The sequence below is a fragment of the Aythya ferina genome (assembly GCF_964211825.1).
Source record: "Aythya ferina genome assembly, chromosome: 5".
Lineage (NCBI taxonomy): Eukaryota > Metazoa > Chordata > Aves > Anseriformes > Anatidae > Aythya > Aythya ferina.
The window spans coordinates 27,616,588-27,631,555 of NC_140301.1; the positions used below are offsets into that span (position 1 = coordinate 27,616,588).

Genomic DNA, 14,968 nt, shown 5'->3' on the forward strand with positions numbered 1-14,968 from the left:
TTCTTCCAGAATTACATTTTTGGGAGAATAAACTGTGATATTTTAGGTTTGGTGACATGCTAAATTTCTTAGTGATAATCAAAACAGAGCAAATCCTTTATTTTAGACTCCTCACTCTTAAATTCATGTTGTAGTAGTAGTGAATAAACATAAAGTCAGAAAAAAATGCCATGAGACATCATACTACAAAAACAGTGGTTTAGTCTCACATCATTCCATAGAATGTCACATGGGGAAAAGTTTCAAATGAAAAGCTGTGACACTGTTAACTGTAGATATTATGAGAACTAATCGACATGAAACTGTTCTGTTCCTTTGTGCCATTTTATCTATTGTGTTTCCATACCCTACACAGTGTCATTAAGGAAGTCAGATCATGAGCTAAGAACCATTTCATATATTCTGCATATGCCCTTTAAGTTTCTTAAAACTTAAGAAACAGGACACATTGCAAGTATAATAACATAATTAAAATCTGTTGCTTTTCACTGCCACTGTGATTCAAGTTGTAATAGTGGATGTTTTAGACAAGGCAACATTTTAAAAGACAATATACAAATGCCTGATTAAATAATAGAATAAATCCTTCTTAAACAGTTGACAGTTGGAAAGAAAATAATGAGGGATCTGTTAATAATTCATCTTTAAAATGCTTTTCATTGTCTTCCATACTGTTTTTGGAAAGGGGTTTAGATGTAAGTTATTAACTCTCCTACAACGTAGCAAATGTATTGAATGGTATGGGAGGGGGAACGTATAGTATCTGATGGCCAGCACCATAAGTGAACATATAATGCTATTGCACATTTGTCTATGCTGTTAAGGTGGAACCTTTGTTTCAGAATGAATTGCAAAGACGTGTTTCCCACATTAAAGTCAAAGGCCATTAGAAATACGTAGGAAATGGAATTCTGCAGAATACCCCAGATTCCATTAAAAGATTATAAAACCTGCCAGATACTTAAAATAATATTGCACTGAAAACATGCATAAAAAATTGAGTTAATTAAGCAGTCTTGGGGGGGATTGAGTGATTATGATTCTAAAAAATTACTGTTAATATCAGCAGTAATACATAGCCGTTTACAAAAAATGTTATCCTCACCAGATGTCTTACCTTCCGTCTCTTCTTGAGATCTTCACTCATCTTCCTTGAAGCTTTTCCAGTTCTTTCCATGGCTTTAGCCTTTGAACCTCCCAGAGGCCTATTTTTGAAGTTGAACTTAAAAATTGTTTAGAAAAATTAGTCTTCTATCACATGGAATTGTTGGCATCCCTGTACATGTTCAAATTAATGCAGCAATAACAAACAAAGTGCATTAGCTACTGAGGTGATCAACAATGAAAGAGCTGACTGGTTTATATTTTAGAACTCATAACACCTGCCTAAAATTGGTACCTTACTGAAAGTATGGAGAAGTTCAGCATAGAGTCAATAGAACAGTACTGCTTCGGACTGTGTTCTGAAGGTTTTTTGTTGTTGTTGTTTTTTGTGTGGAGGCTAAGATTCATTTTAAATGCAAGTTTTAATTCTGCATAAATATATTATGGAAATCCTTTCAAATATATATATATATATAAATCTAAATACAGAAGTTCTGCACAAAGTTTAAAGTAATATATGAAGCAATTGTTGTGTGGGTCTTGACCAGAATAGTTCCAAATCAAAGGTTCTGGGTTTAGCCAAGAAAAAAGCTCTCAGAATACATAGCAGAGACCACATTCTGTCCATAGATTATGTTTAATGAAATATGAAACATTTTTTTTCACATAGAGTTGTGTCTCACAAAAACTACAGTCTCCTGCATGCAGTGTTCTATATTATTTTAAGTATCTGCCTTCTTTGATCATGATGGATTACATTTATGGGGCTTTTGTTCCTGGTCATAATACTCTGTTATTAAAGATCTGAGTCAAGGTAGTGTGGCCCTCAGACAAATGACAGATGGCTCTTGCAGCCTTTGAACAGCTGCTCAGTTGGTGTAAAATAATCCTTGCAGTGGGGAATTTCTGTGACTAGCAGAAATTTGGTCCCTCTTACTGTGAATGTTCATGGGGAATAAAAAGCCAAGCAGCTCAAATGTTAGCACATTATCTTCATCAAACATAACATGGAGGAATTGTCAGATAGTATACAAAAAAAAAAGGAGATGCCCCCTCTCTCAAACTGGACAAAAGAGTCAAAAGATCAATCAGTAGATGTCATATATGACAACAGGTTGGAAGCAGAGTAGGTGATAGATTGCAGGATCATCAAAGGAGCTTACAGAAGTATTGACATTTAATTTTAACATCAGATTACAAAATACTGAAATCAGGCAGATGCTCAAAAAAGGAGGCAAGTTAATGAGACAGCAATGGCATAGAAACAATCAGGAAATTATAAGTATGCAGCAGATTAAACAGTCTCATTGTGTGATCCCATTGAAAATAAACAGCAGTGACTGTGTGAAGAATTGTGGTATGTGAGAGTATGAACTGAAAATCCTTTCCTGAAGACAATGAGATCATTTTGAGACTAGAACCGTTGAGCATACCTTCCATTTCATCATTATGAAAAAATGACATAGGTAAATTCAGTGTCTATACATGAGTGAGTAAGAAAAACAGAAATTTGAGTGAATGAGACTGAGGGAAAACTATAGGGAGGGTGGTGTTTGAGCACAGGGAGAAATAAAATATCCAGGTATCTTAGTGAGGGGAATATTATAATGTGCTTCTATATCAATGAAACTATTAATAAGAAAATAAGAATCATTTGAAGTGATTAAATTTAATACAAATATTATTATTAATTTGGAATAAGACCGAAGTTAAATGGTAAGTTTAGGCTAGATACTAGTGAAAATACAGATAATCGGATCACAGAGTAATAGCAGTCCACTTATAGTAGATGTCCAAGAGAAGATGAAAGAGGTGCAGAAGTATCTAGCATACCTCTTGTAAGTTAGTGTGAAGAGTAGGCAAGATAAGCCAAATTCTTCCAAATTTTGTGCAGTAGAAGTCTAAACCTCCTTATCATTGCTGTTTTGATTTATTTAGTTGCTAATGCTTTAAAAACTGCTGCTGTGATGTTTCTTGCTCTTAGCACATTCTTTGTATCCTTACCCTCAAAATCGAGGCTAATGGATCTTCTTTTTCCATGCCATTGCAAAACAAAACATGGGAACAACGGCTGGACATTATTGATGAGAATCTTGCTTGGAGACTCATCCGAAAGTCTTAGGTGAATAGCAGAACCCCTGTTCTAAGCAAAAACACACCTTATCTTTCTTGCAAAGCATTCAGAGCAGTCTTTTTAAAAACGTTTCTTGCTTTAAAAGCTTTCTTGCTTTGTATTTGGTTGAAAGGGGTTCTCTTTCTCTCTCTCTCTTTTTTTTTTTTTTTTTTTTTTTTTTTTTACAAAATAGACTGTTTAAGAATAATACTTGATATCTTAAAACTGCATTTTCTGCTCTATTTTTCTGAAGTAATTTTCTCTTTGTGATCTAGTTCTGCAAACCATCTCACTATACCATGTTCTCATAAGAAAATGTCATCAGGTGAAGAAAGTACTGTGTGTATAAACATTTAACATGTGAAGTCATTCGGATTACATTAGTGATGTTACCTAGTTAGAGTAAATGACATATGTACAGAATACCAGAAAGGAACAAAAATATTTTCAGTGAGAGCATTAAACATTTTCATTGAAGGAAAAACAGCTCTATAGAAGTATGTAATGGAGACAAGCGTAAACTTTTCCTGACAGGGGTATTTTACTTTTCAATGAAGAACTATGAAATACACATTTGAGATTGAGGAATGTTCATGAGCGACTTTTTATGAGTAGCATCTTCTCTGACCATAATAGTCCTTCATAATACCTAAGTAAGTGGTTGCTAATAATATGTGGAAATTCTTGCTGGGTTCTTTACCATAAATGTATCTGAAGTGCTGTACAGATACTAATTTTGCTGAAATCTAAGGAATTTTTGCGGGGAATTCTGATACTTAATTTTCCACCCCCAGGGAAAAAAAAAAAAAGGGAGAGATTTTTAATGTACTTATAGGAACCGTGTCTTTTTAAATTTCATTTATTAGCTTGTTTTTAGTGTTTACTGCTAGTTATGATCAGATCATAAATATAACAAATGTAAAGGAAAAAAAAAAGACTACTCTTTGTAATTAAAACAGGAAATATTTTCAACCAAAAAAATACATATATTCATATTTATGCTAGAAAAACAAATGCTATGAATAATCGGAGACTCCTTTTTTAATATTTGAGTTATGTCTGATCTAGGAGTGGCTTACTGGTATGGAAAAATGTGTATTTCATATAAATAAGCAAAGTGTTTCCTAAGCAATTGGTAAAACTGTAGCGTTACCAATTAACTTGTATCTGTGCTGAAAAGTTTTGACAGTGGACAGTGTCCCTCAGGAATCACATCTGTGTACATTGCTTAGAGACATAATCTGCAGATTTCTGCTGACCTATATCTGACCATTAGTCATTTAACTTTGCAATTTATTCTGGTTTTTGGGGAACTGAGTTTGAAGAAAAACCTAAATTACCAAAGTGCTGGTTCTGAGCATCTAAAAACATAAAGATACACAGGGAAGAAAAAGGACTCTAATGTGTTTTCACATTGTACCTTTGCAAAGTTAGAATAAAACTTACGTCAAATCGAAGAAATTGGTAAAGCTTCATTCTAGAATACCTTACTGTCCTAAGTATAGATTTCTAGTCATGTTATCAATTACATAGAGGAAGGATTGATACTTTTCTTCAGATTCATCATTAGTTCTAATTACTTTATAAATGCAATACCTTTTTTTTTCTTTTAAGAAGCTTCCACCTTAAAAGGCATAAATTTGTAGTTTCTGAAATAGCTGGTTGTGGAAACTTAATGAACCCCCTGCTACTATCTCAGTGCTGGAACCACCTATACAGAAAACCTTCTGAGACCCTTACTGTGCCACCATTTCTTTTTTAACAATGTTTTCTTTTCCCCACTGCACAACCAGGCTCGGCTCCCTTCGTGCTCATCCACCTATAGTGTTTCTGAGGTATACTTTGCACGTGTTCTCTCACACAGTCGACCTGCTCTCCCATCACACTTCTTTGGTTTTATTTATTTTTTTTCTTTTTTTGCATTGCACTGTGCACAAATGGGGAAAAATCAGCTTGGGGGGCAAACTTTGCATGATCAATCTGCAACCATGTTCAGCGTGGTTTTAAAATCACTGTACCAGTCTGGGACCACCGTAATGTATAGTCCAACTAGACAACAACTCCGTAGCATACAAACATAAATTATTTAATGAAAGAATCTTTAGTTACGTGCTACATTAAAAAGGAGAATAATAAAAGACTTACAGATGTCCAGATAGCAAGATGCAGTGAAACTGGAAGGACTCTGTAAAAATGACCATCACGTTATAGTTAATTTCTTGTCTAGATATAGATTGCTTAGGGATATATGAATTTCATTATTATTTCCCAAAATCCTGGCTTGGTCCACTGTGTACCCAAAATACATATATTATTGTAAATAATTCCATATCAACTTCACTATAGTCTTCTATAGTAAACTATAGTACCAGCTTAGCAAGATTTGAAAAGAAAAATATATTTTATTGAAATTAAAATTAAAATATGTATTATTTATGACTTGCTTTTCACACCTTGTTTTCAGGGGAAAGATATTAAGATAAAGTAGAATTCACAAAGTCATAGGAAAAATCAGAATTTACGAAATATTGTCAAATTAGTGCCATGACCCACTCACTATGTGAAGTTTAGCTTTTAGCTTATAATTGATTAATGAATGAGTATCAAAAAGGTGGACTTGAGATTTTCCATAATAATGAATCAATTTTGAACACAGAGTTCATTTATTCTGTATTTTAAAAGAATCCCTCAAGGTTAACAAGATATCCTAAAAAGAAGATAGTTCACCCTATCTCATACTATTGGACAAGTTCTAAACTTGATGTTAATGTGCTATTAATGAGTGTCATACAAAACACAAACATAAGGAGCTCACCTACTCAGTTACTCTGTCCCTAAGCAGGATTAACTTTGTATAAGCAATACCTTGCTGATAGGCATCTCACTTGTTCTCTAAAACTTCACTCTCAAGCAACCATTTCTAGTACTTCTTTATCCCTATTAATAAAAAGCTTTATACTTTCAGTGTATGAACAGGCAAAAGATCTTATAAAAAGTTATTGAGAAGAAAAATGCTTATCAGATTTTCTGTCACAGACAGATAATGGCAGTCAAGCTCTACCTGCAGACAGGTTGTTTTAAAGATTATCAAGTATATGTTCTTAAAGGCACCTGATATGTATATTGCAGTTTGGGCTTCATTACTGTATTGTATGAAAGCCTTGCTGTTTTCATCATGATTATCATCGGAACACCAATATGGAATAAATAGGTAATACTATACTCACACACATACCAAGACAGTGTTTTTTTTCTAAGCTAGTGCAAAGAGCAAAAAATAAAATCTAGTGCTTACAGATGCAAGACAAATGCCCTCTTTATTTGACCAGTCATTCTTCTGAATGATCTGTATGAAATTTCAAAAGCAGCTCTGGATCAAATGGCATTTCAGCTTGATGTCACATTGTTTCCCAAGACTCCCACTACGATAGTTCTCTCCTGCAAAAATGGTCAACATTCTCTTCGAAATTATGAAGAAAATGTACCACTTTCAGAGAAATTGCACTCTTGCTTTGCCTGCAACTTCAGCCATATGTCCTTTTCACATTCTGGAGGCATCACTGAAAGAACAACAAACAAATGTTTTTCTTAGTGGCTTGTCAATCAGTATATACAGGTCTCCTTCTTGATCAGATTCCAAAAACTAACCTTCTCCAAAGCTATCAGGCTATAGTACAAGGATATTACCCGGATATTATCCCATATGGGATATGTAGTGTAGTTTATAACTTTATAAAAAGATTCTTCCTTCAGAAATACAGCTTAATGTCAAGATGTGTGTCCAACAAAGCTTACTTAACTGTTGTCACCTGCTATTATTTTATAAAAAGTAATAGGCTGCAGTAAGTTAACAACCGCCTGACTTCTAATTGATGTGTTAGAAATTCTCTTAAATTAAGATACTGTTAAATAGAGTCCTAAAAGCTGTTAGGTTTGATCAAGGATAAGAAAAGGATTGGTTTTGTATTGCATGTCTTGTCAGTGGAAAAAAAAGGACCACACTCTTGATAGGATTCCAGAGTTCCCTGAGTCTACATGTATTTCTGTGGCTCTTATTCCAAGGAAATATTTTTCTTAAGCTGATTCTTAAGCAACAGTTTCAGAGCTTCTTAATTTTTTCATGTCCAAGTTATCTACAAATCGCTTTGGACCTTCAAAGAATGCCAGGAGCACATAGGCAAGAGAAATAGTTGCAGTTCAGCAAATGTACCATCTGAGATGTAGAGCAAAAGACAAAATAAAAGATAACTTGATCTACACAAGTTCTGAAACCAGAAATAGGTATTGCAGATTCATCTTTCAAGAAATTTTCTTGTAATTTTAATTTTTGAGAAAAGCTCTGGAACTGGGTGCATTGGCAATCGTAGAACTAAGGTACACAAAAAGGAGAGTGAGTATACTATCAGGGATTTTTTTATGCTGTTACATAAATCAATTTAAGATCTTCAATTGAAGAATTAAAAGATCTTCCAGCAGAAGGCAAAGTTGGGTGCTGTATATTCTCATTGCAAAGAATTTGAGGTGGAATTAGCTCCCTAATTTTCTAAATATAATCTTCTTTGTAGAGGTTGTTTTCCATCTTAAGAGTCCAATAATTAGAGAAGGCATCTTTTCACTGACTCTTATTTTCATCAGTTACACTGGTGAAACTGTGGATATGGTCAACTGATGTTGACTTGAGAGGAATGGGTGGAATTTTTTTTTTATCTTCTACTTACCTTTAGGTACAGAAAGTTTTTCATAGTTAGCTGAACTTCAGGCATTATAGGGTAGTAGTATTACACACTTACCTACCCTCAGTCAGCACCTTAACAATTCCACTGACCTAGAATAAGAAGCTGTCTCTGGTTTAAGTCAATTAAATCAAAGTGAGTTTCTTTAAAAAGGATTCCCTCATGGCAAGAGAAGAAAGAGCTTTAATACTCAAAAATGGTGTAGCAATATAATATAAATTCATATTCTCTTTGAATTCCATGATATGCAATAAAGTTTTCCCCCCACTTCATAAAAGCCTGTTAGCTTTATGCTTGTAATATTTGTTACTGTTAGCCGGAGTACTTAAATGATCTTTCTAAGAGTGGAAATATTAATTAGGAATGATGCCAACTTAGCACTTGTACAGTGCAGAATGTCTGTAATACATCTATAATTTACTCTTTATCCAGTAGTTACAAAACATAGTAAATTTAATTTAAATACCAGTAAGTAGTTCACTGAAGAAATTGATTAGATCAGATCATCTTTACATCTTGCATTTTTTAAGTCTTTTGAGTTCAGCTTGTATCTTAAAAATACTGTTTTAAGTATTTTTATGTAAAACTGACTCACCAATGAAAGAAGGTCCATAGTATCCTAATTTGTGTGATTACTTATAGGTAGTAGTATGCAATGGCCCCATTTTTTATCTTCATTTGTATCTTAGAATTTTTATTACCAGCATCAATCTCTCTCTTTCCTTCCTTTCCTCTCCTCTGGCTTCTGCATGTGCTATGTGTTTGGCTAAAAGCGTAATGAAGGAAACCTATTCATCTGCTGATTGAAAGTATAGTGGCAGCAAAGTGTTTACTGCAGAGCTACCCCTTGCTTAAAAAAAGAAAAAAGAAAAGAAGGGTTTGAAAAGGAGACATATTCAGGTCTGTAGCACATCATGTTTTTTTTTAGGCTCATTGAGTGGTTAGAACACGATGCCTTGTGTTATGAAAGACCTGCAAAGTTTTATGTTATTTTTCTCTCCCACGAAGTAAATTATTTCCAGAAAAACAGTTTTGGAATATGTATTCGCTGCATACTGATTAATGCGATTTGACTGTATACTTAACATTGTTAGTTACACAACAGAGACTTCTGTATCCTTACCTGATAATACCAGAACAGAGGGACCAGTACAGGACATTAAGTACCAGCAATATTCAGGGAGGAGGAGATACTGTTTCCTGCAATAGGTAGTTTATCTGTTGAATTCACAACTTCAGAACTCCATTCAGAGACTGCAGGAAAATTCTCAAGAGTTCTAGCTTAAAGTATTCTACATATTTTATATAAAGTATATATCACACAACATTGTAAATAGACAAATCTTGTTCTTTAGAGTTGAAGTCAGGTAAGAGACTGTTTCTCCTTGTAATCAGGCTACTTTGAAAAGAAGTCAGTGTTGCAAGACTGAGAACTGCAATTCTGATTTTCAGGCATTTACCACCAGCATACAATCTAGAATTGCATTTTAGGTAGAGGGTTTTAAGTACCACTGTCAATACCTGCAGTAAATCTGCACTGCTCTGCACAATTGGTTTGAGTGTGGGCAGACTTTGTATCTTAAGGGCAGAGACGACTGTTTTTGACAGTCAGACTTAAGAGCAACCTTAATGTGGTAAGCCCAGCATTTCAGATTTGCTGCCTATCTGCAAATTCTGCATCCAGGACTTAACAAAAAGCTTTTCTGTCTCTCTTACACTAGTAAGGTATGCCAGCTTCCTTGTGCTGGCTTAAGACTGTGGCAACCCCTTATACTTCATAGTCCTTTTGTTAAATTGGATTTCTTATTCTTTTTTCAAAAATACTTCTCTCTAGATTACTAACCAGTGAGCTAATGTAATTTTTGAGTTAGTTTATTCAGATATTATAACTTACAAATTTCCAGCACCACTTTGTCAGATAAAAATTTTTGAAGAATAAATTTGACCACACTAATTGACCATGCAATTGTCAAATAACTGAAATGCTGTTCGGTCAATTCTTAAGTACTAGCAAATATCAGTATTGTTTTTATAATTATGGATTTACTGTAATTGAAAGGAAAATTCTAAGTGAACATCCACACATAGTGTCCGAACCATGAATTGCATATTGTTCAAGTTCTGTTTTTAGGACTGTTCTTGAAGACCATTAATACAACAGCAAGAAAAGTATGACATAATCCTAAGAAATGTAGGTAGATGAAATACCATACGTAGTCTTTAGGCTTTCAGGTATAACAAGGAGATTGTATGGGTTTGTTATTGGTCAGATTATTAGGCTGGTTTTATATTCAGTATTTATGCTCTTGTTTTACACACTATTTTAAATGTATAATGCATAAACAAGAGTGGCACAAAGTTTATATTTTTTAGATCAATTAATTTCCATTTCTGCTATGCTGTAACTTGGATAAGTGAGGCAAAATGAAATAGGTATAACCAGTTCCTCTCCACTCTCTTTTCTGTTTTCAAGCAGAAATCCATCAGATAGAGAATTTGGTTCTAAACATTTGACATAAATTCACTAATGCGTTGAAGAAAAACTGTTTCATTAAGTTGCGTTTGTCTAACTCATTGCTTTGTGAACTCTATGGAGTTCTCCCGTGGAGCTGCTCTTTGAACTTTGAAGTAATGTTTTTCCAAGTTAGCTCTGTCTTTATTGATGAAAAATTCATTTTCATTCGTGCTGAGGTTTTCATTTTGTTTATGGATATAACGTTACTTAATGTGTCAGCTGTGTCTTTAACAAGATCCTTAGCTTGAAAAGAGGAAAAAAATCATGAAATAAAAGAGGAAAAATATCTTGAGAAAAAAAAAAATCTTTATGTTTCTGTGATATCTACAGCTCAAAAATGAACACAACAGAGCCAATAAAGATATACTAATCATTTGGGTTTTGTACAATTATACTGTTACGATGTAGTCATGCTTTCATTTGCTATATTTTTACAGTTGCTAATGGAAAGGTGAGTTTTTAAGTAGAATTTGTAGGTTTCTCTCTTTCGGACATGAACAAGAGGTCAAAGCTTTCTATTTGATCATCGATATTTAAAGAATTACTTTTTTATTGTGTTTTGTTTTGCTGATAGTAGTACTTTGGGCTTAAGAAAAACAAATGGAATAGAATTCTAACTTTTAGAGACATATGGTTTCCTCAGGAAACTAAAATACAAAATTATATGAAAAAACAGTGATCTAATTTTTTTTTTTCATAGAAAACAGCATTACTACTTGTATCTTCATTCTTGTTATTTGGATCAGCAGCTGCACAAATATCTTATGTAGCATTCTCTCTGACATACCAGAATAGAGAATTATTCTTGCCATACGGACTAGATGACATACAAAGAAAGGCATAACAGATCATAAGTGAAGGAATGGGAAATCTTCAAGTTCCATTAGGAAGGAGAGTGCACCATAGCAATAATCTGATCAAGGTGTAAGTGAATAACTTTGATGAATGTCATTGTACAGCTATGTACAATACAATTCATTTTTAAAATTTCATTAAAAAATATCTTCCTACATTTGTACTTGCACTTTGAGTACACTTTATGTTTGTTTATCCACTGTGCTACATCCCAAATTAGATCCATCAGTATTTCATACATTCAAAATAAAAGCAAAATTATACTAAATCCTGCAGCTTCTCTGTGCATGGTACTTACCTTATGACTTCTGTCAAATAAAATTATCCCCTCATATAGAAGTTTTGCACTTTTTTTTTGTTGTTGTTGTTCTGTACGTTTACATTCACTCCAAGCACTAGGTTCTTCTACAAAGAACTGTTTAACATTCAGGAGAGTGGTCAAAACTGTGGTTTTGAAAGTCATCTCATTTCCTATTAAAGTTTTTGGTTTAAAACTTATCTCCTCAACCTATCAAATTTGTAATACTTTATGCTTGTTTTTATTTTGGTAAAATGCTTGCCCACTATGCATTTGTCAAGGAGAGATTAGAAAAAAACAGTGTATCAATTAGGAAGTATAGGCACTAAGAAATGGAATAATAAAATCCAGATATATTCCAGGTAATGTTATATATATTTCTATATTATAAAAATCAAGTAGTTCAGAAATCATTTCCATCCTTTTTCATTTGAAACTTTATAGTTCTTTGCTTTTTGTTTCAAGAAAAGATAAGTCTGTACATTTCAATTTTAAATTCCCATATGTGAATTTGTCCCTTTTTTCTTCTTCTGAAAAATCGGGAGACATTCCATCCTGCCTTATGGTAGAGGTGTGCAATCCTTGATGAAGCAAATCAGGTCAAGTCACAGAGCTATGAGTATCATTTTTCTTTGATTGATTATAGTTTAGACCCACATATGTAATCTACAGTTGCACCTTCCACAGGCAGTCTTGTCATTATTTATTTATTTACATCCATTTAAACAATTTTTTTTTCCATTTACCTATGCTGTACCACACCTTAGACTGTATGGTATCAAAACTGTCTTAATTAGGTATGCCTGTGAGATTTCCTTTATAGACAGTCTCTTTTTTTTTTTTTTTTTTTAATCCAGAAGCAAGCTGCTCAGCAACAGACAATGTTCGCTGTTTACTTGGACTTAAACAGTTGTTTGAGAAGCCATACATTCGCCTGTACTCTTTTACAACAGTAATAACTCTCAGTGCAGCTGCTGTCTAGGTTCAGCTCCCAGCAGCACTCTAACTCTTTGGAGTCAGCTTACAAAGAAGTCTCTGGAAAATTAACCTAGATGATCATACCAAAGTAGATCCGGGCTTCTGTTACATTACTGTTATGTTTTTGGAGTATCCACTGATGTAAATGCTCTAAGTGTGATTTCATTTGTCTGAGTCTCCAGTGGACAGTATCGGTTTTGGACACATGGAAATCAATTTAGATATGCACAACAGTGTCAGTGTCAGTTACATATAGTTCAAATGTCTGTGGATTCCCATCAGTGCTTCTTACACTATCTTCACATTTTCCAGTTTTTCAAGTGCGATTTTGTAACCTGGAAACAAGTTTCTGCTAAGCCTAATGACCATATCACTTTTCACTTAAGAGCTGGAAGAGAGGAGTGTCCATATTCACAATATTTTCCATATCCCTTTCTCTTCTGCCAATTTCAAAGTTTCTGTGCTGCTGAAGAAGCCCAGCCAAATCAATGTTCTGTTCTCAGCCTGATGTGCCGGGCACACAACTGCTGGGAAGAGGCTGCTGATTGCCGTTGTGCTGGATTTTGCAATCTGGAATGCTGAATTTGAGAGCACCAAAGAAATCTTATCCATTTGAGCCTTCGAGGCTCAAAGCAAAATCCTAAGTGCAAATCACGTTCTCAGCAATTCTGTATTTCTGCTTGCTTTCAAAAAGAACTGCTAACTTGTCTTTGACAGTATAGTTTCAGTGCAGCATTTGCTCTATTCCAGTATCTCCTTTGCATTGCTTATGAACTCTCTGAAATCATTCAGTTCTTCATCCATGAGGATTCTTATTTCACTTTGGGGATTCTCCTCAGTGGAATATAGTGAGTGTTTCTGCTTCAACATACAGGCAGAAGCATAGTTCTTCACAGATAGATTCACAGACTAAAGCTTTGTTTTCCTTACAATTCTTGCTCCCTAGTTTAAATGTTAATTTAAAAGAGCTATGTCCATTTTTATATCTGAAAGTGTACAAGTCTGAATTTTAGTCCAAGTACTATATACATCAGTGAATATAATGATCACTGTTTTCATTATTCAAAAATTTTCCATACCAATATTCACTGGTTCTTGATCTTGTACCTGAAACCCTTCAAATTTGATGCTCCTATCTCAAATAAAAATGTTAAGCTTAAGCAAAATCATTAGCAAGAATTCATTAATGCAGAAAGCATCATGTCATTTTACAAAACCATGGGAAACATGCTTTTTTTTATAAGGCAAAATCATTTTGGTTCTTTGTCATATGTGATTCTAAACACCTAATTCCTGAAATTTAAAGTTTTTGTAAGTACAGGCTTTATTAAGGAAAGTAAAGGGAGTGCCCCTCTCCTTCCTTCAGTTCAGGTGAGACAATTGGCTGTTGGAACAGAAAACAGTGCTGTAGCGGAAAGCCCAGAATGGTTACCAAACAAGACTGTGTCACATTTTCTGTCTCCACACTGATGCAAACTTCATGTTTTGTGCTGGAAAACTTTCTTAAACCATTTTCAGGGGCAATCATTGTCTCTGTGTTCTTCCTGAGACATGTACTGAGTGATTTTCACATATGCTGAGCAGTCCAAATGCAGTTGAAATAAATGGCAGCTCAGGGGCTTTGCATTCAGAAATAAATCCAGATGTAGGCATGTCAAGTTAAATTTAGCCTAGACATCTCTATGTCTCAGTTTCTCATTTGTAAGGTAAAAATATCCCTCTGCTTCACAAAGATTTTTTAAAAATAAATTTATTCATGTGTATAGGGACATTTTATTTTGTAGAAAACAGCACAACAGAGAAATCTATGAAGACCTACATAATTCTCTGTTCAGAACAGAGATTGGATAGTGTTTAGTAAGTGAAACATGAAACCATTTTTTGAACAGAGATGTTAAAATGAAATAGCCTTATCTTGTCTCATGCAGAAGTTCTACTGAAAATAATTCCAAGGAAATCATAATGCCTACAGGTCAAAAGAAAAATTTGGGCTGCACAAGTAATATTGATCAGATATTTCATAACTGTCAAGTGTTTCACTTAAATGTTACTTGAGTGTGTTTGAATGAAGAACTTATTTTGAAATTCACAAAATCTTTTGAAATGTGATTTTGAGGTTCACACTATTCAAGAAGAATAGCTTCCTTATTTTGCAGTAATTTACAAATTGGATTGTTTTCATGCTGCATTGAAGTTGGTTGTTGCTGGGTCAAGGAAGACAGATGTGAAGATAGTTGAAAATTCATTTAAAAGCAAAATGTTTGTAATAGAAATGAAACATTTTAAAATGTCAATCTTGTTAGTGTATGTTAAAGGTTAGGGAGTAATTTATAGTGTACTTGAGGACAAGAGTTTTATATATCACTTCTCTA

The 14,968-nt window shown here is 33.9% G+C and overlaps 1 protein-coding gene across 19 annotated transcripts in view; it reads left to right on the forward strand.

The window, feature by feature from the left end:
* Positions 1-14,968, forward strand: part of GPHN (gephyrin) — a 279,302-nt gene that overhangs the window by 207,008 nt on the left and 57,326 nt on the right. For 13 of the 19 annotated variants that reach the window (XM_084521331.1, XM_084521346.1, XM_084521345.1 and 10 more), the window contains one exon: positions 5,011-5,052. The exons of the other annotated variants lie outside the window; for them this stretch is intronic. In XM_084521331.1, the coding sequence (XP_084377457.1) occupies positions 5,011-5,052 (42 nt within the window). The remainder of the gene's footprint in view (positions 1-5,010; positions 5,053-14,968) is intronic. 19 annotated transcript variants of the gene reach the window in all.